The 23,043-nt window shown below is 40.0% G+C and overlaps 1 protein-coding gene across 3 annotated transcripts in view; it reads right to left on the bottom strand.

The window, feature by feature from the left end:
• Nucleotides 1-17,981: 17,981 nt before the first annotated feature.
• LOC136827877 (uncharacterized) overlaps nucleotides 17,982-23,043 on the bottom strand; it is an 870,075-nt gene continuing 865,013 nt past the window's right edge. For all 3 annotated transcript variants that reach the window (XM_067085339.1, XM_067085340.1, XM_067085338.1), the window contains one exon: nucleotides 17,982-20,789. Coding sequence is in view for 1 of the 3 variants with exons in the window: in XM_067085338.1 (XP_066941439.1) it covers nucleotides 20,494-20,789 (296 nt within the window). In the remaining 2 variants the exon portion in view is untranslated. The remainder of the gene's footprint in view (nucleotides 20,790-23,043) is intronic.

Here is a 23,043-nt window from a genome sequence, read left to right as displayed (position 1 = left end):
TGATCGCTATGTTCATAAATTATAATACAATAATAATCAAACAATAATGCGTGAAATATAATTGTATTCAGTATGTAAAACAAGCTGTATTAAAATATCATTGGAGAAACAAATCCACAGTTATGTACAGTATATGTACAGTTGCGAACAAGCCCACCTGTTACGCCTTGGTTAGAGGCTTTGAAAAATTATATGATAACAGTGTTTACTAAGGGGCTCTTCTCTGTTAGCACGAGTTCCACTAACTGGCTCTAGAGTTGTTTTAGTGGGAGGAGTCTTTAGGTATATGGCTGGAGTAAGACAGACACACACAATGTAAAAATAAAACCATACCCAAACCTATGCATATGGTTTACCTGCAGGTCATGATTATTATCATTTATTTATTAGAAAGGTGAATTTGATATCTAAATGGAGTTCAAAATCGAAAAGGCATTTTGCTAGCCTGATTTCTTTAAAAGTTCTTTAAAAAGAGAACCCTAAGACAATATCATCACACTGCATTTCTTCAAACAGCCCTTTCCACAATGGACTGAAGGGGTTGTTTAACAAGAGAGAGGTCTGTCTCTTAGTTATCCTCACATGAATGATAATGGTAATAGCGAAAGGAATTTCTGTTCGTATGACATTAAAACTTTTATTACAATTAATATTGGAAAATATACATAAAGTAGAAAATGATGCGTTTATTGCATAACATTAACATGTAATACTTGTTACTGTAATGAACGGCATGTAGGGAATAACCTCTACAGTATATTCAAGAGGGAATACAAGCCCAACCATGAATACATGAAACCTCTGAATATAAATAATTGTTATCATTGGCAAACAAGTTAACTTTACCATATGGGAATGGTTAAAAGTCTACACCAAGTTTGGGAGTCCTTCTTCACTTCCTATTGCTTGTTGTGGAATTTTCTCTATCCCTAGTTGTGTTTCTTTTTGATTCATCAGCAATGTCTAGTTTGTGTGTGTGTGTGTGTGTGTGTTACTCCAACCATACCTAAAGACTCCTCCCACTAAAACAACCCTAGAGCTGATTGGTGGAACTCGTGCTAACAGAGAAAGAGCCCCCCCGGTAAATGCTGTTATCATATAATTTTTCGAAGTCTCTCACCAAGGCATAACAGGTGGACTTGTTCACCCCTGTACATATATTTAAAGATAGGTCTTTAGAGAGAGTTTTCGGGAATCTGTTCGAGTCCCCTTTTCAATCGAACAGATTCCCGAAAGCTCTCTGTACAGATCTATCTTTAAATATATGTATATATACATAACTGTGGATCTGCTTCTCCATTTAACGAATCGTGCTACTATGAATATTTTTTAAAATTATCATTATCCTTAATACAACTGTATTATTTGACTTTTGCATATGGGCTGGATATCTATTGGTGTAACAACCTAACTGGGGCCAACAGTTTCTCTCTCTCTCTCTCATGTGCAAGTTTAAAGAAACAAAAGCAGCAGATTTTAGGTTTTGCTGAAAACGAAAGCCAGTAAAGTTTGAAGCGCAATAAAAGGTGATAGATCAGAATTCAACAGTTCACCATTACAGTGGTCTAAACTCCGATGTTGCAAAGGTGTAAGCATTTCCAGAGAGAAGCTTATGGAGCAGGCCAGAATTTTTCAAAAGGAACTAAACCCAACGAATGACCATGATTATTTGCAAGCTTTGTTCTACTTTTGATAACACAGCAATATATATGTGGAAGGAGCTGACAAGACTGTTTACATAGTGGGTTTTTTAGAGGTGATTTCTGTCATCCAACATTTTCTGTGGTCTGGCAGTGGCCTGGTCCCAAGGGTGCTGGAATAAAGAGGTCAGACTGTAATGAAATAATCTTAACCTGAATGGAAATCATCAGGCTTCTGCAAAACCTAGCAAAGCTGACAAAATGAAGGGAAAGCATAAACTTCAAACTTGTTCCATCTGTGAAGTATGGCATCTATTTGAGGGCCTTCTCCACAATTCCCAAAGTGCTCTGCTAATAACATTACAGTATCAAAATGACTCATTATGGTGTTGGTTGCTATGAGGGCAGTGGCCATGGAAGTTAGAATCCACTAATGGATGTGTAACAACTTACCTGCCAAAGCAGCTGGCCTTTAAAATGGTATATCGAGAATGCCCATGCAAAGGAAAACCACTGGCTCTTGGTAGGTAGGTGATTAAATTCCTACCCTACGTTCAGAAAGGCTGGGCAGCAGTGACTATTCTTTTAGAGTAGGGATTAAGCTGAGAAGACTCTTGGGTAAATTATACACTAAGCATAGTATGTACTACATAGAGCATACAGTTGGCTTACAATACAACTATATGCTGTATGTAGAAAACAGTACACACAGAAAATGTAAATAATGGAGTGTAGCAAATATGTAGTGCAACAGCACTGCACCCCCACTGTGCACTGCACATTCAACATAGCTTGTCAGTAGGGGCATACAAGGTTTTTCGGAAGGTAACAACTCCAAGGCTGAATGATTTCTCTAAATGAAATAGACCCAAAGTACCAGGCAGCTTTGAGTAGGTGGGGAGGCAAAGAATCTCCAGAATGATAGAAATATGGCAAGCTCATTGCATATGAGCATTATCAATGTGAGAACAATAGCAGAAGAAAGTAGGGAAGTAGCAGAAATGCTGACACACAGAAACATGGCCATTTGTGGAGTGGAAGTGAATGGAGTTAGCATGCCAATCAAGGATAAAGATGTGATGGAATTGTGGAAAATTAATAAAACAGGGAAGATTAAGATAATCTAAGAAAAAATATAATCCATGTTTTTGGTTTACTCAAGGCAATCACAAACCCCAGAGGAAAAAAAGCACATATTCTGGGAAAGGCTGTCAGATACTGTGACAGAAGTACTGCAGTCTAATAGGATAATGATAAGAAGAGGCCTAAAATCGCCATACAGGAACAGACAGAACAAGTGCTGAGGGTTTCATGGGTAGATATAGCACAGGAAAAAAAGAAATGAGAGAGAAGCAATATTAGAATTTTGCCTAAGTCAAGGACTGAAGCTGTTTAGCATAGTATTCAATCTAAGAAAGACAACATACAAGAGTAGAGCTGAAACACAGATTGACTTCATGATAAAATGTATCAATTGTATCCAAGGAAAGGATTTCACAGTGAAGCTTGCCTAAAACAATAGATTGCTGAAAACTAAATTAATACCAAGGGACAGGAACTGGACGAAGGCAACAGAAAAAAGGAAAATACTGTAAATTAATCAAAGGAAATATAAAGAAAATAGGTAGCAAACACAGCATTAAAAGGAGTCGGCAGAAACTACTGAAAGAAGGCATAAAAAAAGGCAGCAAAAGTATTCAGGTTGATACTGGAGAGAGAGAGAGACGCACATGGCAGTGGAATAAATGTGTATGATAAAGAAAGCTCTTAAGCTCTGGCAGAGGACAGACAAGGACAAGGAAAGATGCATATAGGGACAAGAGGAGAAATGCAACACGGCAGGTGGCTGCTAGGGCAAAGAGGAGGCATTGTGAGGCATGGAGTCAAAATGTTAATACAGCAAAGGGGACTTAGTTATAAATGATTTGTTTAACCAGACCTCTGAACTCTTTTAGGGTTATACAGCAGAGGGGAAACATGACAATATTTCACGTAGGGACATGGTTGAGAGATGTAAAAGGGGAAAAGTAAATGAAGGATGAGAATAAAAGAAATTAACTTGAATATAGAGATGATGGAGGCATTATTTTGTAGAACTTCTAAATACGAAAATGAACATTTACTGGAAGATGTAGGCACAATAACAAACACTGACAAGATTAAAAGGACCCTCAAGGAGATGAAAAGTGATTAAGGTACAGGACCATCTACAATAACATGTAATTTAATAAAAGTACCTGAGAACCAGTCATCTGTGAGTTTACTAGAATATATAAAAACCTGATAAAGGAAGAGATAGGACCATAAGAATGAGAACAGAACCTTAGAGTAATTACATGCAATGGAAAAAGGAATTACTGGAATATGAAAATTATAGAACAAAATAAGGATTGCTTGAGCATGCTATGAAAATATAAGAAATGGTGCTGGAGGCAAGTCGGGGAAAAATAGTTAAAATCCATACTTGTCAGTTTGGCTTCATGCTCAACAGATCCACAACACAAGTAGTCTTTATAATGAAGGGGCAACTACATGAAAACCAAAAGCAGAGGAAGGATTTATCCCATATTTATAGGTCTTGAAAAGGAATTACAGTAAACCCCCACTTTTTCACGGGGATAGGTTCCAGAATCCACCACAGAAATGCAAATTCCCCTCTTAAAAACACATATAACTGCCAAATACCTTGCACCTCTTAAACTACAATGTTTATAACTGCCTATTTTAACAGTTCACTGCCTAATTTAATAGTTTAAACAAAAATATACCTTAAATTATCATACTACAACAATTTAACATCATTTAAAATAATATGCACCCCAAACCATCATCCCAAAACACCCAAATTCATCTTATATTACACTCCTACAACTGTTACTCTTAAGTATATACACCCCTAAAATGCTTATAACTGTCTATTTTAACATTCCATCACCCAACTTCTCAGTTAAAACAAAAATATACCTCAAACTATCATCCCAAAATACCCCAATATCATTTCAGAGTCATCTTATGTACCTGCTTACATCTGTTACTCTTAAGTATCCCCTATAATGCAGACAAGCACATTTTCTTTTGCCTCACATGCTTTGCGCATCGTCTACTGTACTGTGCATAATCTACATACATTTAATTGATATTTTGCTGTGTTGTAAAATGATTTTGAAGTAATATTTAATGTACAGTACATATTTTAAGACAGTACTACCCTAAAATAGAGCATATCTAAAATAGGTTGGTAGTTTAGAAAGATGGGACACGTTCCTCCAAACAGAATGCTAGGTTTGTTGCATCAAATTAGTATTTTCGTGAATATGTACAAATACATTTCTGAGTCCAGCCCCGTGTCAGCCGGTGAAATTCCATACTAACACGAATTTCTAGGTATAAATTGCTAGATATACCAGAGAAAAAAGAGCTTTCAGGAATGCTGGGGTTACTACCCCCAGATCGAGCGTCTTCCCTAAGGAAGACGTCGGTATAACCAAGGGTGAGTGAAAGGATCACAACCACAGAGCTACACTCGATAGATATCCCTATGTCAAAACCCCCGGAAGAGAGCGGTGAGCCGTTACAGCTCCCACACACAGGCGCCCGCCAGACCGGCGACACCAGCGCCACCTACTTCATTCCATTTTCTAGCACGTGACTGAACACCCTCAGAATTTTTGTGCTTGTGCCTTTTTGTGTGTTTTTCTGCTTTTCGACATGTCTTCAAGCAGTTTTACCATCTCCAAGTTAAGTACCATCTTATTGTGGGGTTTTTTCGATAAGTTTGGCTGCATCTGTCCTTAGTTCACAATTATGAGATTGTTGTTATGACGCCACGGCGTCCCCCAGCCAGCCATGCCGACCGTGAGGTGACCCCTTCAGTCTTTTCTGTCGGGGTTGTCTCTTTGTCGTTATATTACTTATCTGTTCCCCCGGATCTCTTCCTGGCGGTGTTTCCTGCGGTGGTTTTATTGGAGTTTTGTTTAATTTTTCTATGAACCCCATAACGAGTCCCTATAGGGTCCCCGTCATACCCCGCTTAGGTCTCCCCCCCAGGATGAATTCCTAGTTGGTCTTAGTTATTTACTATTATTATAATTATATTTTGGCGTTGGTGCTATTTATATATATATATTTTGTTACCTCTTCGGGGTAGCGGCAGCTTTAGGTCTAGCCGCTCCTCCGAGGTAGGCTACGCACCTCGCATGAGCACATTATTCTTAGAAATTATTCTTATGTATATTGTGTTATTGTGATGGTTTTTATATTATGTCGTGTGTGGGTTTTTCTCCCTTGCCTATCATGTTAGGCTCGTATTGCTTCCTTGTCCTCTCGCCCTCCTCATAGGTTAGGTGTGGAGTGGTTCATCGGGTTGAGGGAGTTTTGTTGCTGTTTCCTCTGTGGCCGTTTTTGGGGGTGGCAGAGTGAGCCCCTTTATTCTCCCCCTTCTTTTCGAAGGAGTAGAGTTCACTGGGTGTGCCTCCTCTAGGCTATTCGCCTTTATGCCCCCTCCTTTTCGGTCCTGGTTGGTTCTCGGCACAGAATTTCTCTCCCTGTTTTCCCCTTCCTCCACCCTTCCCTTTCTCCTTCCGTTAGCCTAGGCTAGCCTAAGCTCGGGTATTCATCTAGGCTTTGCCTAGTCAGGAGTTGGGCGTTGAGTTCTTGGTCGCATCCCTTCCCTCAGGAGTAGGCTTGTCCTGCCAAGCTCATATTATATTCTTGGCGTGGCGTGTGCTTGCAGTCGAGCGGGTGAATCATTTTCCCTTGTCTCCTGTTTTCACTCTCGTAGCCTACTCCTCTTCCCTACCCCACCACCCTCCCTCCTCCCCCTCCTCCCCCCCCTCATCTCAACCAGCCCTTGCCCTACTTGTGCGGGTGACGCTAGATGGCGTTTTCTCCGAGTTGGGGACTCCCTCTGGTGGAGAGATTCGCTCCCTCCCAGAACTAGTCCCAGGCAACGCTGTGTTTGTTTTGATGTTTCGTTTACCTCTTTCCGAGTTCGAGCGGGTTTCGAACATTCTTTCCTTGATCTTAATCACTCTCCGTCGGGTTGCTTTGCTGGGTTGATGACGCCTGCTCCGGCTTATGTTTTACTTGGCCTTTTATGACGGGCACCTCACCCACCTTGTTTCCCTGGCGGGGAGGTCCGAGAGAGGGGGAGTGAATGAGAGAGAGAGAGGGATACCTCCGGTCTCCGGAGTTGATTTTCTCATTATTACCATCACTTGTATATTATATATTTATATTATCTGGCGGAGTGAGCTTCTCACTCTGCCATTATACTTATTTTATATGTTTTTTGAGTCCGGTGCTCCACCCTGGGGTTCCGCCGTCTTTTTTGCTGGCAGCCCTTGTGGTGGGTCCCTGTTGTCTCAATCTTTCCGTTCCGCCGGAGTATTCCGGTGACCGGAAGTATCTTGCCTTCCACTCTGTTTAATTTATGGCTTGGTGGTCTCGTCCCTGACGAGGGGTTTTTCTCTCCACCGGAGCATTCCGGTAGTAAGCTGAAATACCCTGGCCTTCCAGCTTTAGGTTACTTAGAGTGGTAGGTTCATGTACTTTTTTACACTTACAGACTGTTCGTTGTGAGGAGCCGGGGTGCACCGCTTCTCTCCAGCAACCATATGGACACGTGGTGTGCCGGACCCACGCTGGTTGTGCGGTCCGGTTGGATGACCTAATTGTCTGGCACCCCGACGGCTGTGAGGTTTGCTTCGCTATGTGCGCTGGCATCCAGGACGAGTCGGTAAGATATAGCTTCTCCTTATTACGTTCCTCATGTCGGTGTAGTGCTTATATGGTTTTCGAACCTACTTTCCGTTCAACCCTAATTGTTCGTTTCTCTTACAGGCGGACGAGTCCTCCAAGAAAACTTCTCTTGAGTCTCTCCGGCGCCTGGGTGGCTGGGTTCGAAGGAACATTCCGTCGGGAAGCCTTATGTCCTCGACGCTGGTTGAGGACCTGCTTTACCCTCGCGCCCGGGTGGCTGCTGCGGTTCCGGAAGAACTGGCCACCCCTATCATACAGCAGATCCGGGATGCGACCCAGCCACCCCAAGAGGACATCCTGTACGCGGAGGTGTCGGAGGATGTCGCCGCGTTAGACTTGGACCTGGAACCAATGAACACGGAACAGGACCAGGTGGTAGGTAGCGAGGTAAGTGAGGTTGCGGGGCGGGCCCCTTTTTGACTCCCCATCTTCCTCTGTTTCTTCTTTTGCAGGTTTTGCAAAGTCTTCCACCTTGGGTGACAGGGCTCCATCAGCTGTCCCCAAGCTGAAGCTGAAGACTTCATGGAAGGCGAAGGGCTTTACGCCCTCGTCTTCCAGGAAAGCATCGCTTTTTCCCCGTCGAAGGCTAAGGTCTCCGTACCTGTAGCCTCCGGGAGCAAACCTGGAACCTCCGGCAAAGGCGCGAGTAAGAGGGCATCAAAACCAAGCCCTCCTCGCCAGCCTGCCTTTGATCCGGAGGCGTTTGCAAACTCGTTGTTCGAGAGGTTCTCGGCGGAGGTCGAATCTAAGTTTACGAAGATCTCTGAAAAACTTACCAGCCATGATAACATACTGGCGGGAATAGCTCGCCCTGGTGGAGTCGAACCGCAGTATGCTATTCCTGACACGGCTGATCTCCCTCCTTTTGACGTCGGGAACCCTTGGCGTTTTGCCCTCTGTGCTATTCAACACGAGGGTACTCTGACTGTTGAAGGTCTTGGCACGAGTCGGTTAGAGGAACTTGAGTTCTTTCCTCCCGATCTCCTGCCCCCTTATCCAGGCTTCGTTAGGCTGACGGAAGAAGCCTGGGTACGCTCAGACAAGGTCCCTAGAGAGACAGTGATCTTCCCTAGGGACCAAGCTCAGTCGGCTCTCCTGCGCACTCTGGACGGAGTGGCAGGCAGACAACACGTGAACTTACACCTTTCAAGGGCAACTATACCATGTTCGCCCTGGGTGATAAGTTGCCGACTCCTTGCCTAAACAAAGTGGCTCTGGCTACGGCTCGGCGTGCTTTTGACGGCAAACCCTTGCCTCAACTAAGGGAGACAGACTCCACATCCCTGGTATTCTCAGGGGTGAGGAGTTCTGGGTTGACGCCCGTCCACTTTTACTGTGGGAAAGCTGGACGCTTACTGCGCATCAACCCAATTCAGCGAGCAGCTTCCTAAGCTCCCGGAAGTCCTGCTGAAGTCTGAATTTGAGGCCCGGACTAGGCTAGCCCGGTCATTGAACTCCGTCTGCCTCACAGAAGCGACTGCCGTCTCCTGTACAGATGAGCCCTTCTTTCAGGTCTTGGCTAAATCCCTGTTAGCAGGGTTTCAGACAGACCTCTTCGATTTCATGATGGCTAAGCTTGAGTGCAGAAAATTCATCTTTGCCGGCCACCATACGTCATGAGCCTAACAAGCTCATGAAGAGCTCCATCTGGGGCCCTAACCTCTTCCTAGAAGAAGAGGTAGCCAGTGTACTCAGGGAGGCTACAAGAGCTAACCAGAGTCTTCGCTCTCGCTGGGGTATCTCAGCTTATAAGCGTAAGACCCCAGAATCTGGCGGCCCCCAGACTAAAGGTGGTAAACGGTTCAGGAGACACAAGGGGCCTCATCATCAGACGGTAGTTCAAGCCGTCCCGGTCTCGGCAGTTGCACAGCCCTCCACCTCGAAAGCCCATCCCCAACAATATGTGCTGGTCCAACCAGCCCATTCCCTTGCTGCACCCTCGTACGTTGCCTCACCAGCGTACAACCCTACCTATGAAGGCCGCGGGTTCTTTCACGGCCTTAATAGGAACGCAAGGGGGGGAAGAGGTCGGGCCCCTTACAGAGGCAAGCCCAACACCGCCCCAAGAGGTAAACCTGGACGTGGTAGAGGGAACAAACCCGCTCCCTCCCACTGAGAACAATCAGGTAGGTGGTCGCCTTTACTGGTTCAGAGACCAGTGGTCCTTCAGCCCTTGGGCACACAGCATTGTGTCCAAAGGTCTAGGATGGAGCTGGACCAAAGACCCCCCTCCTCTGATCAGGTTCTACCAGCCACCCTCAAGAGTCCTACAGGACTACGTGGCGGAATTGCTCAACAAGCGAGCAATAAAGAAAGTAAGGCACCTCAAGTTTCAAGGCAGGTTGTTCACTGTTCCCAAGAAAGACTCCGATCAGCAAAGAGTGATCCTGGATCTGTCGCGTCCTAAATCATTACATAAAATGCCACAAATTTCGCATGCTTACGGTAGCACAGGTACGGACTCTACTTCCGCGTGGAGCCGTCACCACCTCTATCGATCTTTCAGACGCTTACTATCACGTCCCGGTTGCACGGAGCTTCTCTCCGTTCCTGGGTTTCAGACTCGGGAATCAAGCCTACTCCTTCAGGGTCATGCCTTTCGGTCTAAATATTGCACCCAGGATATTTACGAAACTGGCGGACACGGTAGTTCAGCAACTCCGGTCCCGAAGGATATCCCTAGCAGCGTACCTAGACGATTGGATAATTTGGGCTCCAACAGTTCTAGAATGCCGGAAGGCCACGGTCACGGTCATCAACTTCCTGGAGTCGTTAGGTTTTCAACTGAACAGAGAGAAGTCCCGCCTGACTCCGGAGTCCCGGTTTCAGTGGCTGGGTCTCCAGTGGGATCTGTCCTCTTACACGTTATCCCTCCCGCCTCCCAAGCAGAAGGAGATAGCTTCCCTTACCAGGAAATTCCTGAAAGACAAAGCAGCATCCCGCCAGGCCCAAGAAAGAATCCTTGGTTCCCTTCAATTTGCCTCAGTGACGGACCTGCTCTTAAAAGCAAAATTAAAAGACATAAACAGAGTGTGGCGGAGTCGAGCCAATGTCAGGCTCAGAGACAAGGTCTCCTCCATTCCCCGGATTTTAAAGGCGAGACTGCGACCTTGGTCCAGAGTCAGCAGCCTGTCCAAAACAGTTCCACTTCAGTTTCCCCCTCCGGCGCTGGTAGTTCACACAGACGCCTCATTAAGCGGCTGGGAGGGTATTTGCCAAAACAAAAGTACAAGGAACGTGGTCTACAATGTTTCAACGGTTCCATATAAACACCCTGGAAGCTATGGCGGTATTTCTAACCTTAAAGAAAATCCGCCCCCAGCCGGATTCATATCAGGCTGGTGTTAGACAGCGCCGTGGTAGTTCATTGCATCAACAGGGCGGCTCCAAATCAGGTCGAGTGAACCAGGTTATGGTAGCTATTTTCTCCCTGGCGAACAAGCACAGCTGGCATCTGTCAGCCACCCACCTAGCGGGGTGCGAACGTGGTGGCAGATTCCTGTCCAGGGCCACTCCGTTGGAGACGGAGTGGTCTCTGGACAGAGAGTCATTCAATTGGATTTGCCGCCGGGTTCCGGTCTCCAAGTGGATCTGTTCGCAACGGAGAGCAACTTCAAGCTTCCTGTTATGTGGCCCCGAACCTGGATCCCCAGGCGACGCCACGGACGCAATGACCATAGACTGGAACAATTGGGAGAAGATTTATCTATTTCCCCAATAAATTTGCTGTTGAAAGTACTGCACAAACTCAGGTCATTCAAAGGTCAACCAGCCCTGGTAGCCCCCGCACTGGCCGAAGAGCAATTGGTTCCCTCTTCTTCAGGAACGTGGGTTGCGGAGTCTTCGGATTCCCAATCCCAAACTGACCCAAACAGTACAAACCAAGACTGTGTCAGCTTCCTCAAGAATTCAGAATGCCCTAGTTTTATGGACTTTATAAAGTTCGCAGCTCAAAAGGGAGCAAACATGGGAGCAAACATTGACCCCGTTAACACTCTGTTTTTAGAATCAGACAAGAGAGATTCTACTCTCAGACAATATGACTCAGCAGTCAAGAAATTGGCCTCCTTTTTGAAGACATCTGAAGCCCAAACCATGACTACTAACCTAGCAGTTACCTTCTTTAGATCATTGTTTGAAAAAGGCCTTGCCCCGGCCACTATTACCACAGCTAAGTCAGCCCTGAAGAAGGTATTTTATATGGTTTTAAAATTGACCTTACAGATTCTTACTTTTCATCTATTCCTAGAGCATGCGCTGTCTGAGACCCGTATCACGCCCACATTCTGTTACGTGGTTCCTCAATGATGTACTTAAGTTAGCATCCGAGATTGACAACTCCCAATGCACTTATTTGGATCTGTTAAGGAAAACTTTATTTCTGATTAGCTTGGCTTCAGGTGCCAGAATCTCAGAGCTGTCGGCTCTCTCTAGAGGTGATGATTTTGTTAGTTTCCTCCCGACCGGAGAAGCCCTCCTTTCTCCTGATCATAGATTTTTAGCCAAAAATGAAGACCCTCAAGACAGGTGGTCTCCTTGGAAGGTGGTGCCCCTTCCACAGGACCAGTCCTTATGCCCAGTCTATACCTTAAAGTCTTACCTTTTAAGAACTCCACAGTGTAAGTCGGGTCCTCTTTTTATCAGGGAGAAAGGTGGTACTCTATTGTTAAATGCAATAAGACAACAAATTTTGTATTTCATTAAACAAGCTAACCCGGATTCAGTTCCTAAGGTTCATGATATTCGTGCAGTAGCTACTTCCACTAATTACTTTCATAATATGGATTTTTCAGAACTTACCAAATATACGGGTTGGAAATCACCTCTAGTGTTTAAACGCCATTATTTAAAATCACTTGAAGCCCTGAAATTTTCTACAGTGGCTGTGGGGAGTGTCATTTCCCCACCTTAATTACCCATTATCCTTTATCCTCCCCCTACCCCCCCGCCCGCCTGCCTCATTTACTTCTCTGCTTGCCCTTCTGGTTGATCATGCCTCACTGCCTTGCTCCTCATATTGATATTGTTATTGTCTTTTTATATTTGGGAACTGTATTTTGACATGTTATGATTCTGGATTGTCTTAGGGTACTGGGCTGTTTTATTTTGCTCCATGTACCCTATATATATATTTTCTCATGTTGTAGATGTCTCTCTTATGTTTAGTTATAAGTTCATATTTACTCCTTAACCTTAAGTATTTTTGAATGTATTTTGCCTTATAGTCTTAAGTATTTTTGATGTATTTCCCTGCCATGTTGTTTGGTGTATTGACTTTCTACTCTAATTTTAAGGTCGATTACTGTACTTTTCGTATTAATATTCATTTTTCACGTGAGAGATATCCTCATTAAATCCATTCTCATAGCTTGTGTTTTTCTTCAGATTACCTTGTTTCCTCGTAGTTTGCAGTCTTGGCATGATTCTCTATCACTATTTCACCAGCTGACACGGGGCTGGACTCAGAAAAGGGATTTTGACAAAGGAAAAATCTATTTCTGAGGAAGGCCCCATGTCACCCGGTGACCCTCCCAGAAGTGGCTTCCGCTCCCCCCCTACTTGCACATGCCAAGCCTGGGGATGGTGCTAGCCTGGAATGAAGTAGGTGGCGCTGGTGTCGCCGGTCTGGCGGGCACCTGTGTGTGGGAGCTGCAACGGCTCACCGCTCTCTTCCGGGGGTTTTGACATAGGGATATCTATCGAGTGTAGCTCTGTGGTTGTGATCCTTTCACTCACCCTTGGTTATACCGACGTCTTCCTTAGGAAGATGCTCGATCTGGGGTAGTAACCCCAGCATTCCTGAAAGCTCTTTTTTCTCTGGTATATCTAGCAATTTATACCTAGAAATTCGTGTTAGTATGGAATTTCACCGGGTAACACGGGGCCTTCCTCAGAAATAGATTTTTCCTTTGTTAAAATCCCTTTTTTAATACAAAAGTGATTTAGCACAATAAGTAATTGGTTTACATCGTACTAGACCAAGTCTTTTTATGGTTAGTCCTCGCTATATCCCATAAATTTATTAAAAAATTCTTGTTCTGTCTCTCTCTCAGTATATATATCCTTTGATGAAAAAACACAGCAATAGCAATAAAATGTTATTTCACTTACAGAATCCATTTACAGTAAAACCCCCATATTCGCAGGGAATGCATATCACACACCCCTACGAATAGCTAAAATCCATGAATACTTAAAACTCTTCTAAATGCACTTAGAACTGCCCATTTTGATAAACTCTTCTAAAAGCACTTAGAACTGCCCATTTTGATAGTTCAAACATGCAAAAAATATAAAACTAAAAATGCTTGTACAGGTATTATCCTACTTATGATGGGGTTAGGTTTCAAAATACCCATTGTTTGTTGGAAAAAATGTATCTGAAATACAGCCTTACCTACACTAGGGTATTCAGCACCATGTATACTTATATGGTAGCCTAGCCTACACTATAAAGTATACTCTATATATACGATACAGTATGGTAATTATTAATATCAGCTAATTCTGGAGGTTCATGCACACTGACTTATGATAATTCAATACAAAGAGAAACTGAATAATAAACAAGAATTAGCTTACCCTACACTATGGTATATCGTATACATATACGGTAGCCTATATTCACATATTAATGTCATATACAAACATCAACATAACGAATATGCATCTTTTCCAGGGATCTTTTAAAATGTTATGCTTTGCTTTACTTCACTGTATCCAATAATATTGTATATATTCTTGTATTGCTTTTGCATTATAAATTGCGATCATAGCAATCAATGTTTTGGTTTGGAAATCGATTATGCAGTTATTTCACTGTATTTAACTCAGTTCAGAGCACTTTTCTTGCTTCTAGCTAGCATAAATGAATCTCTAGGTACTTTATTTATATGCAGCAAGGTTATTTTTTTTTATAAAGAGTGTTTTTAAGTCAAAATTTAACTTCAATAGGTCTCTTTGTGAAATTAATTTAGCTATTTTTTCATTAATGGATGACGTTGGCCATCTGGGGGCATGTTTGTTTTCTGTCAAAAAAAAATCAAGATTCCATTCACTATTTTCACTTGATTTCATCATAATATGAACTTAATGTATTTATCGTTTATTGGCATGAAAATAGCAGTAATATGTGTTCTTTCATGCCAAGTAGTTTTGATTAAAATACTCTCTCTCTCCAGTTTTATTTACGGTCGAATTTCATCCATGTTGCTGATGCATGATAATTTATAGTCATTAGCAGCCTGAACATTGTTTTCTCAGCTTCAGCTACAACTTGCAGCTTAAATTTAGCAGTATATTTCCCTGCCGATATTTTATCCATAGTGAATTAGGGTATAATGTAAAAATATATCAGTACTATTCTACTTAACGTTATTTGTAACATAACTACACTAATTGTTTATTACCGTACAATAGTTGAAATACAAGCAAAACAGCTACTGTTACCCGATTCGGTTATAAGCAAAACAACAGTTTCTTGTTTGGTTGTTTATGGCTGTATGCATTTATGCAAGAGTGTAACATTACTAACAATACTTTTATCATTCTCTTTTACTTTTTTTCACTATAAGATGGGATAAAGAGATAGAGGAAAAGAAGTTGGTCTAATGTAATTTAGTGTCTTTCACTGCCTGATTGTACGCTGCTGCCTGTGCCCACACGAAATTTAAAAATATTTTATAAATATTGTTGTAGCGGTATTAATTGGTTACCCCATCACAAAATCAAATTATTGTAAGGCGAATTATCATAATTTGAGCACTACCTGGGTACCTGAGTATTTTAATAGTTTTATCACAAAAATTGCATTTAGTCATGAAAATATGAAAATACAGTAATTATTGAATGTTTCTCAGTGAAAAATACCCCGAATGGGCGAATTTTCTGCGAATAATGTGTATATATGATTCCAGAGAAATTCACGAATCTGTGAGTCCGCAAATTGTGCAAACGCGAATATGGGAGGTTTACTGTACTTCATTATTATATTGGTCTAATCACCGTAAAAAAAATTAAAATCCAAATTTCATACCTACTGTAGGCAACATAAAACCAGCAGTAGCAAGTTCTCTGATGACAATCTCAATTCTCTCTCTCTCTCTCTCCTGTATGTCAGTACTGTACTGTTCTGCACATATCCTTTAACGAAATATCAGTTACTGTACAGTACAGTACCATAAACATAAAATAACACAATAATAAACAAAACCCATGACGTTCACTACAAGACTGAGTGAGTGTATACGTAGGTACGTGTTGCCATATTTTTTGCTTTGTCTGACTGCTGTACCATACTTCATTACAAATTTAGTTGACTATGATTACCACACATATTATAACAGTACACAAGAGAATATTTTATCACTGTTGATGTTTCATCTCTAATCACCATAAAAATATTTAAAATCTGAATTTCATGTGCAGGCAAACAAAACCAACATTCTTGCTCTCCTCCCCAGCAATAGTTTAACTGCGTCTGTCAAGTCTTGTCCCCAGCTAGTTACTGTGCTAGACTTCGATGTATAAACACCTCCATTTTCTCTCTCTCTCTCTCTGTATACATATCCTTTAATGAAAACACAGCAATGTATCACTAAAATGTTATTTCACTTACAGAATCCATTTGTACTGTGCTTAGACTCAGATGTAAACACCACAGTTCTCTCTCTCTCTCTCAGTATACATATCCTTTAATGAAAAAACATGGCAAAATATCAATGGAACATTATTCCACTTACAGATTCCATTTATACTGTGCTTAGACTTTGATGTAAACATATCTCTCTCTCTCTCTCTCTCTCTCTCATATATATATATATATATATACATATACATATACATATATATATATATATATATATATATATATATATATATATATATATATATATATATATATATATATATATATATATGCTTTGATGAAAAACACAGCAAAATATCAATAAAATGTTATTTAATTTACAGAATCCATTTACCGTAGTTGCTGGCGTATAAGACGCACCCTCGCATAAGAGGCGCCCCTATTTTACAAGAATATTTTGTGGAAAAAACAATTTTATGTTTCATCATACACTTACTGAAAGATATTTTAAAGTGATTTTGTTGGGAAAAATGTTTGATTCTGTGCATGAAATACAATATTGTGAGAGTATACTGGAATAAAGTATGAAATCATATGTAAATTTACACTCATCTTTAAAGGAAACAAAATGAAATTTACTATAAACAGCATTTATCATAGTGCTGCCCTGGTGACCTGTAGCATTAACACATAAACATTGTTTATGTAAGGTAAATTTCATTTAGTTTCCTTTGAAGGTGAGTGTAAATTTACATGTGATTTCATACTTTATTCCAGTAACACAATTTACTGTAATAATTAGGCTTGTTTTTCAATGTTTTATTATTAGCATCAATTTTTCTGCCTATCCAGTATGCTCACCATAGGCTAGGCCTAGCGCTCATTCTCCCATCTGTAATTCAGCCGCATTGGACGCAGGCCAGTTTTTTGGTATATTTAAAAAAAAAAAAAAGGGCGTCTTATACCCTGACAAATACGGTATACCATGCTTAGACTTCGATGTAAACACCACAGTTCTTTCTCTCTATCTCTCAGCAAACATATCCTTTAATGAAAAAAACAACAAAATATCAATAAAATGTTATTTCACTTACAGAATCCATTTATATTGTTCTTAGACTTTGATGTAAACACCACAGTTCTCTCTCTCTCTCTCTCAGTATAAATATCGTTTAATGAAAATACACAGCAATTAGTGAATACACAGTGTTCCTCTACAAAAAAAAAAAGCGAATTAGTGATAATTTTAGAGATACGGTCCATACAAAAATTCGCAAACTGGTGAAATTTCCTGCTTAAAATTGAAAGATATGCTCCACAAAAATTCACGACAAAGTGGAGCATGAAAAAATGAAGCGCGTAAAAGTGGGGGTCCTAGACAGTACTGAGACAAATACCGTATTTGACGGCGTACAAGACGCACTTTTTTAATCAAAAAATGGCCTAAAAAATCCCCCTGCGTCCTATGTACATAATGTAGGCTCAAAATTTAAGAATTTTGGCCGAAATTATACATGAAACGTCACGTAGATGTTGTAGCCTAGCCTAACATTCGGTGTTATCCTAATAACCTATTAAAAACCAAAGTTTATTATAATTATTTATCATTATCACACTTACCATCACCGCAATTACTACTGCTAGTATTATAATCAATATCTACGTTGTTATTATCGATATTTTCATTAAAATGTGTTAATATCATTACTGTCGTCTACAGCGCATCGCCGCATTCCACATTTACAGACTTACAGTACGTGTGCTGCCACCTGTTGGTGATTATCTCGAGAGCTTTATGGATAACAAGGCTTCGTTCAGTTGGTAGCTGGCAATTCCTGCTAACGTAGTAAATTCCAGAGCTTGATTGCATACTTTTATAATATATAATGGATATATATAACTATATAACATATATTACCGTAGGTAACATCTTTATTAATGTTTTTGTTGATTCTGTCGGTAAGAAACAGTGTTTACAAATGAATGTGTTGCAATCTATTGGTAAACCTATGAGGTAGCTTCCAGCAGCAGACGAAACATTCGATCGTAGTAAATGGCTGATTGTATAATACATATTTTGATAAATATAAATATGGTAAATAACTTCTTTATTAAGGTTTTTGTTGATTCTGTTGGTAAGAAACAATATGCATATGATAACCTAATACTACAGTTTTTACTTACCAAAATCATATGAGCATAGGCTAGGAAACCTTATTTTGTTTTTCCTCAATGTCCTGCTGAAATTGGGGTGCGTCCTATGCAGACATGCGTCTTATAAGCCATCAAATACGGTAATTAAGTAGGCATTACAGTATCAGAAAGACTCATTAAGCTTGTGATGATACTCTACCAGAACACTATATCTAGAATTGTGTCCAAATAATTTGATCAAAGTTGGTGTCTAGCAAGGATCAGCAATACAGTAAACGCCCCCATTTGCGTTCTCATGATTCGCAGACTCACGCATTCGCGGGTTTCTCTGTGGAACGTATCTAGCCATTATTCGCGGAAAATTCGCCCATTCGCGGTATTTTTCACTGAGAAATATTCACTAATTACTGTATTTTCATATAATTTTCATGAATAAATGCACTTTTTGTGATAAAACAATTAAAATACTCAGGTGTCAGCATTTTTACAGGGTTTTTCTTGTGCTTAAACTATCAAAATGGGCAGTTCTAAGTGTTTTTGGAGGGTTTTAAGTATTCCCGGATTTTAGCTATTCACGGGGGGGGGGGGGTATGCATCCCCTGCGAATACAGGGGGTTCACTGTATGCTCTTTTCTGTTTATTACAGCACAGTAGTAGAAGATGTGGTATCCAAAGGCATGAACAAAAACTGACATCAAGATTGAGATGGTTAGGACATGTGATGAGGTGTGAGAAGTTAGCCCAAACAGTAGTGGATATGAAATAAGCAGGTTGAACACCAGTAAGATGGCCAAGGCCCAGATGAAGAGCTAGACCAAACAGGAATTCAAGCAAAAGATGCAAACGATGAAGACAATGGAGAGAAAACTAACAAAAAAACATTAACAATAACGATAAAAGCTGTCTCAGAATTTTCTTATATCTTTCAGAACATTTCTTGTTCTTTGCTGCTTAACTGTCTAACCATTTAGGTAACATCAATGTACTATACTGTATACATACCTCATTACTGCTGTTCCCTTCAACTCAACCTACTTCACCCTCCACGGATAATTTGGATAGTAGAATTCTAGATAAACCCCTATCGACAAAAGCCATTTAAATTTTCCATCACATATCACATTCACTATATCCTCAAGATTATAACCAGTTCACTGCAATTCCCAGTGTCAAATAGACTTGGCAGACATTTAGAATGCACATCAATATGAAGAAAAGTATACACTTAAAACTTCAAAATCTCCTAACAACACAGCATGCAGAATAGTGGACTCATGCGCAATAGTGACATATCATTTCATAATCATTAAAAGTACAAACAAATCAAGTTGGAAAACATACTGTAAGGAAACTGATGATAATTAAGATCTGCAGATGTCTCTTATATTCCATTTTTTACTGCTGCTGAAAGTGCTATTCATCAAGTTTCAACAAATGAACAATCTTTGATATGATTAAGTGAAATCATAGGACATCAGCGGTCTTGCACAGGAAGGAAAACACTTAACAGTTCTAGATAATGAGGGTCCCTTACATATTACACAGAAAATTACAAAGACAACCTAAAGAGAAGAAAGCACATTGTTTCTCATTAAACATAAAATAAAATCCTCTGCTCCATGAACTGCATACACCAAAAATATTTGGATTATATACCTGCCAAACACAATCCAGACACACAAATGAAATTTATTATTATAAATACATACTTACCTTTTTCTAGCCACTTATATCAATACAACTGCTTGCACTTATAAACCAGATTAGAAAAATCCTGCGACACAATCTTTCAACACATGCACTGACAAAAAATTAAGATATAAGTTTGATGAACTATAATAAAAACCATAGGAATTTCAATACATGAAGTTAAGACTGGGAACACTTGGCATTTCTACATTTCTAAAAATAATAATAATTCTTATATAAAAAGTATGCTCTGTCTATGGTAAAGTATCTTGAGGTATGTTCTGACTGTTCTTATATTTAAAATGCAGTGAGTGACACTGTAAAGGTTCCATAGGACACTTCCTCTCAGACTCAGAGCCTTAATAACTTGGGTGAATTAGCCTGAACAAAATTGTTTTTATTCAAATGGCCAGCAAGGATATAACTGGTAATACTGGATTTCCAGTAAATGGGATGCCCTGGATACAAACATCGAAAAGCTAGGAATACGTAACAGTTCCTTTTCCTTGTTCTGGATGGTTTTGCAGACTGGATTTTAGGCACACACATTTGCAGAATTTACATAAGGATACAGTATTGCCGATACCATTTTTTTTAGTTTCTAGTCACTTAGCACTGTCAGTGATTTAACAAAACTCTTGGCATTATCACCTCTGTTAATATCTACTTTATGGCCTTCATTCGCTTTAAGAGAACATCTGTAAATGATTTGAGAATTGCATTTCTCTCTTTTGCCACCTTCAATGAGGCTCTTTGAAGGGCTTTAACTTCTTCCATATGTTTGTTTTGAGATTCAACAAAAGAAAGGAACCATGAGGGTGGTTCATCATAAATACTAGTTTTTAATCTTTTTCGAGGTGCTGGAGATGCTCCTCTTACTTTGAAGGTGGAAATTGCTGGTGGTGATGAACGTTTCCGCAAACCATAATTTGAAGTGGTTGATGAATGGTCCTCAATTTCTGGTACGAAAGTAAACACATTATTATATGTCATTCAATAAATACAGTAAATGAAAAGGAATCTAATGTTTCTTTTAAATCTTAACACATCAACTAATTCTCTCATTTTCAATATGAAAATCTTATAATTAAGACAGAACATATATTTGTTCTTATATCTACTTTTATGCAAAATATAATTTTCAAAATAACCTTTTTGTTTTTGTAGATACAGACCACTGCCTTACTAAATGCCATTACACTGCACTTCAGTACAAAGGTGTAAGTACAGTAACAATTTACCATAATTATCTTTTTTCTATAAGCTGAAAGTTTTCTCATGAGTGTAACATCAATTCTCTAAATACTTACAAGAGGACACAGAGTTGAAACTGTAAATCAGACAATAACAGCGTTGTAAGTTCTAACCTTGTGAATGGATTGATTGTCTTCTTGTTGTGAATAAGTTCAAAGTTAATAACCATATACTCATAGAGACAGTATGTAAAGTGGTCTAGTTACAATAACTCAACATACATAAACACAACTTTTTTACAATAAAGCAAGTTTTATACAAACACCTACATCATAATTAGCCTTATTTTGTGGGAAATGAATATAGCCATACCTACTTGAATTATTTAGTAGATTAACCATGACTGAGTTCATTTTTTTGGCTCTAAAAGATTTGTATTTATTAATAATAAAGCTCTGATATTAATGCTGCTTTTTAAAAATCTTACTATTGTACTGGGTTAACTGAAAATGATAGAGATTCTGACAAAAAATTTTTAAATGATTGTTTCCAAAACTTGACATTTATGGTCAATTAAATTTTGGACATTCAAACAAAAAATGTTTGGCTATTAGTATTACTCTCCACTCTATACATAAATGAACTAGACCATGTGGGCTACTCATCATATTTCCATAGGTCAACTGAGACTGACCAATTCTAAGACGAGTCAAAATTACTTGCATGTTGTTCTCTTTCATATGCAAAATTCCAACATTGGGCTTGATTTATTTTAATCTGTTACTAGCCTGTAGATGAATATTTCATTCATCAAGTGTGAACAGGTTCATGCATAATCCATGGATGGGATAGTTTTCATGCTGGAGGTTATGTTATATTTCTTTCTACTGTATTTAATTGGTCTATTGGGTCTAACTTAGAAAGGAAGTGGGTGATTGTTTATAATCTATAGCTTTAATCAAGTACTTTTTCTTGGATAGAAGACTTTGGGGAAGATTTAAAAGCTCCAGTGCATATTTTGAGTCCCTCATTATGAACTGGATCCAGACTTTTCAGTTGTATCTAGGGCTAACTGTATATCAGCCATCAGCCATCTATAGTCACCAGCAGACACGACAGATGCTTCATAAAGTATGATTAAGGTTGGTCTCTCAGTTCCCCAATGTTTGTGAGATCTTTTTTCATCAAATTTAATGCATTCATATAATTAGCTTTCATATACAGTAAGCTATGTGAGCTTTCCAGTTTAGGAGAGCTCATATAGCTAATTTCCTATTGGAGTTATGGGTGCATAATGATCTCCAATCTTTCAATCAACCTCTTCATATTTTCCTTTCCTAGGTCACATGACATCCAGAAGGTAAGTACTGTACATCATTGACTGTCTTCAGAAATGTTTCTTTCAATGAAGTCTCCAAGTGTACAGGGTGGTCATGCTGAAAGGGATAATACATATATAGATTCAGGTGTTATTTCCTGTTCTTTATTGCCAAACCGTAATGGGTATCTGGAATAAAGAAAACGATTTGATAACCTGTGACTACACTTTGACCACACATATATCTGGGTTATTGGGATTTATTTGTTTGGAGCTAAGCCATTTCATCACCTGTCAATTTCTTTTGCAAGGTTCTTTTTAGGACAAACAGTGGCTATGCTATAAAAAAAAAAAAGTTTTGATGTGGGAAAAACCTATTTTTGGTAGCTTCTCTGAATCCTCAAACCCACCCACTGTCCCTGATGAAGAGGCATTCGGACTGGGGTGAATATTTGTCTTGCACAGGCCTGGCGTGTAATGAGGAGAACAACTGAAACCCACACTGTTGCCACATCTGTGTGAGTAGGATGAAGGGAAAACCTAGGTAGTCACTGTGGACAGGAGATAGAGCCCTATTATCCTGAGTACTTTATATTCTATCACTGTGCCAACAAGTGCTACTCTGACAAAGACCAACTATGAGAGAATTCTTTGCGCTTGTATGTGTCTTATGGAGTCCTGAGGGAAGCATAGAGTGTAAC

This window comes from Macrobrachium rosenbergii, chromosome 42, assembly GCF_040412425.1.
Source record: "Macrobrachium rosenbergii isolate ZJJX-2024 chromosome 42, ASM4041242v1, whole genome shotgun sequence".
Classification (NCBI taxonomy): Eukaryota; Metazoa; Arthropoda; class Malacostraca; order Decapoda; family Palaemonidae; genus Macrobrachium; species Macrobrachium rosenbergii.
The sequence above is the reverse complement of the archived record's forward strand: the minus strand, read 5'-3'. Positions and strand labels throughout refer to the sequence as shown.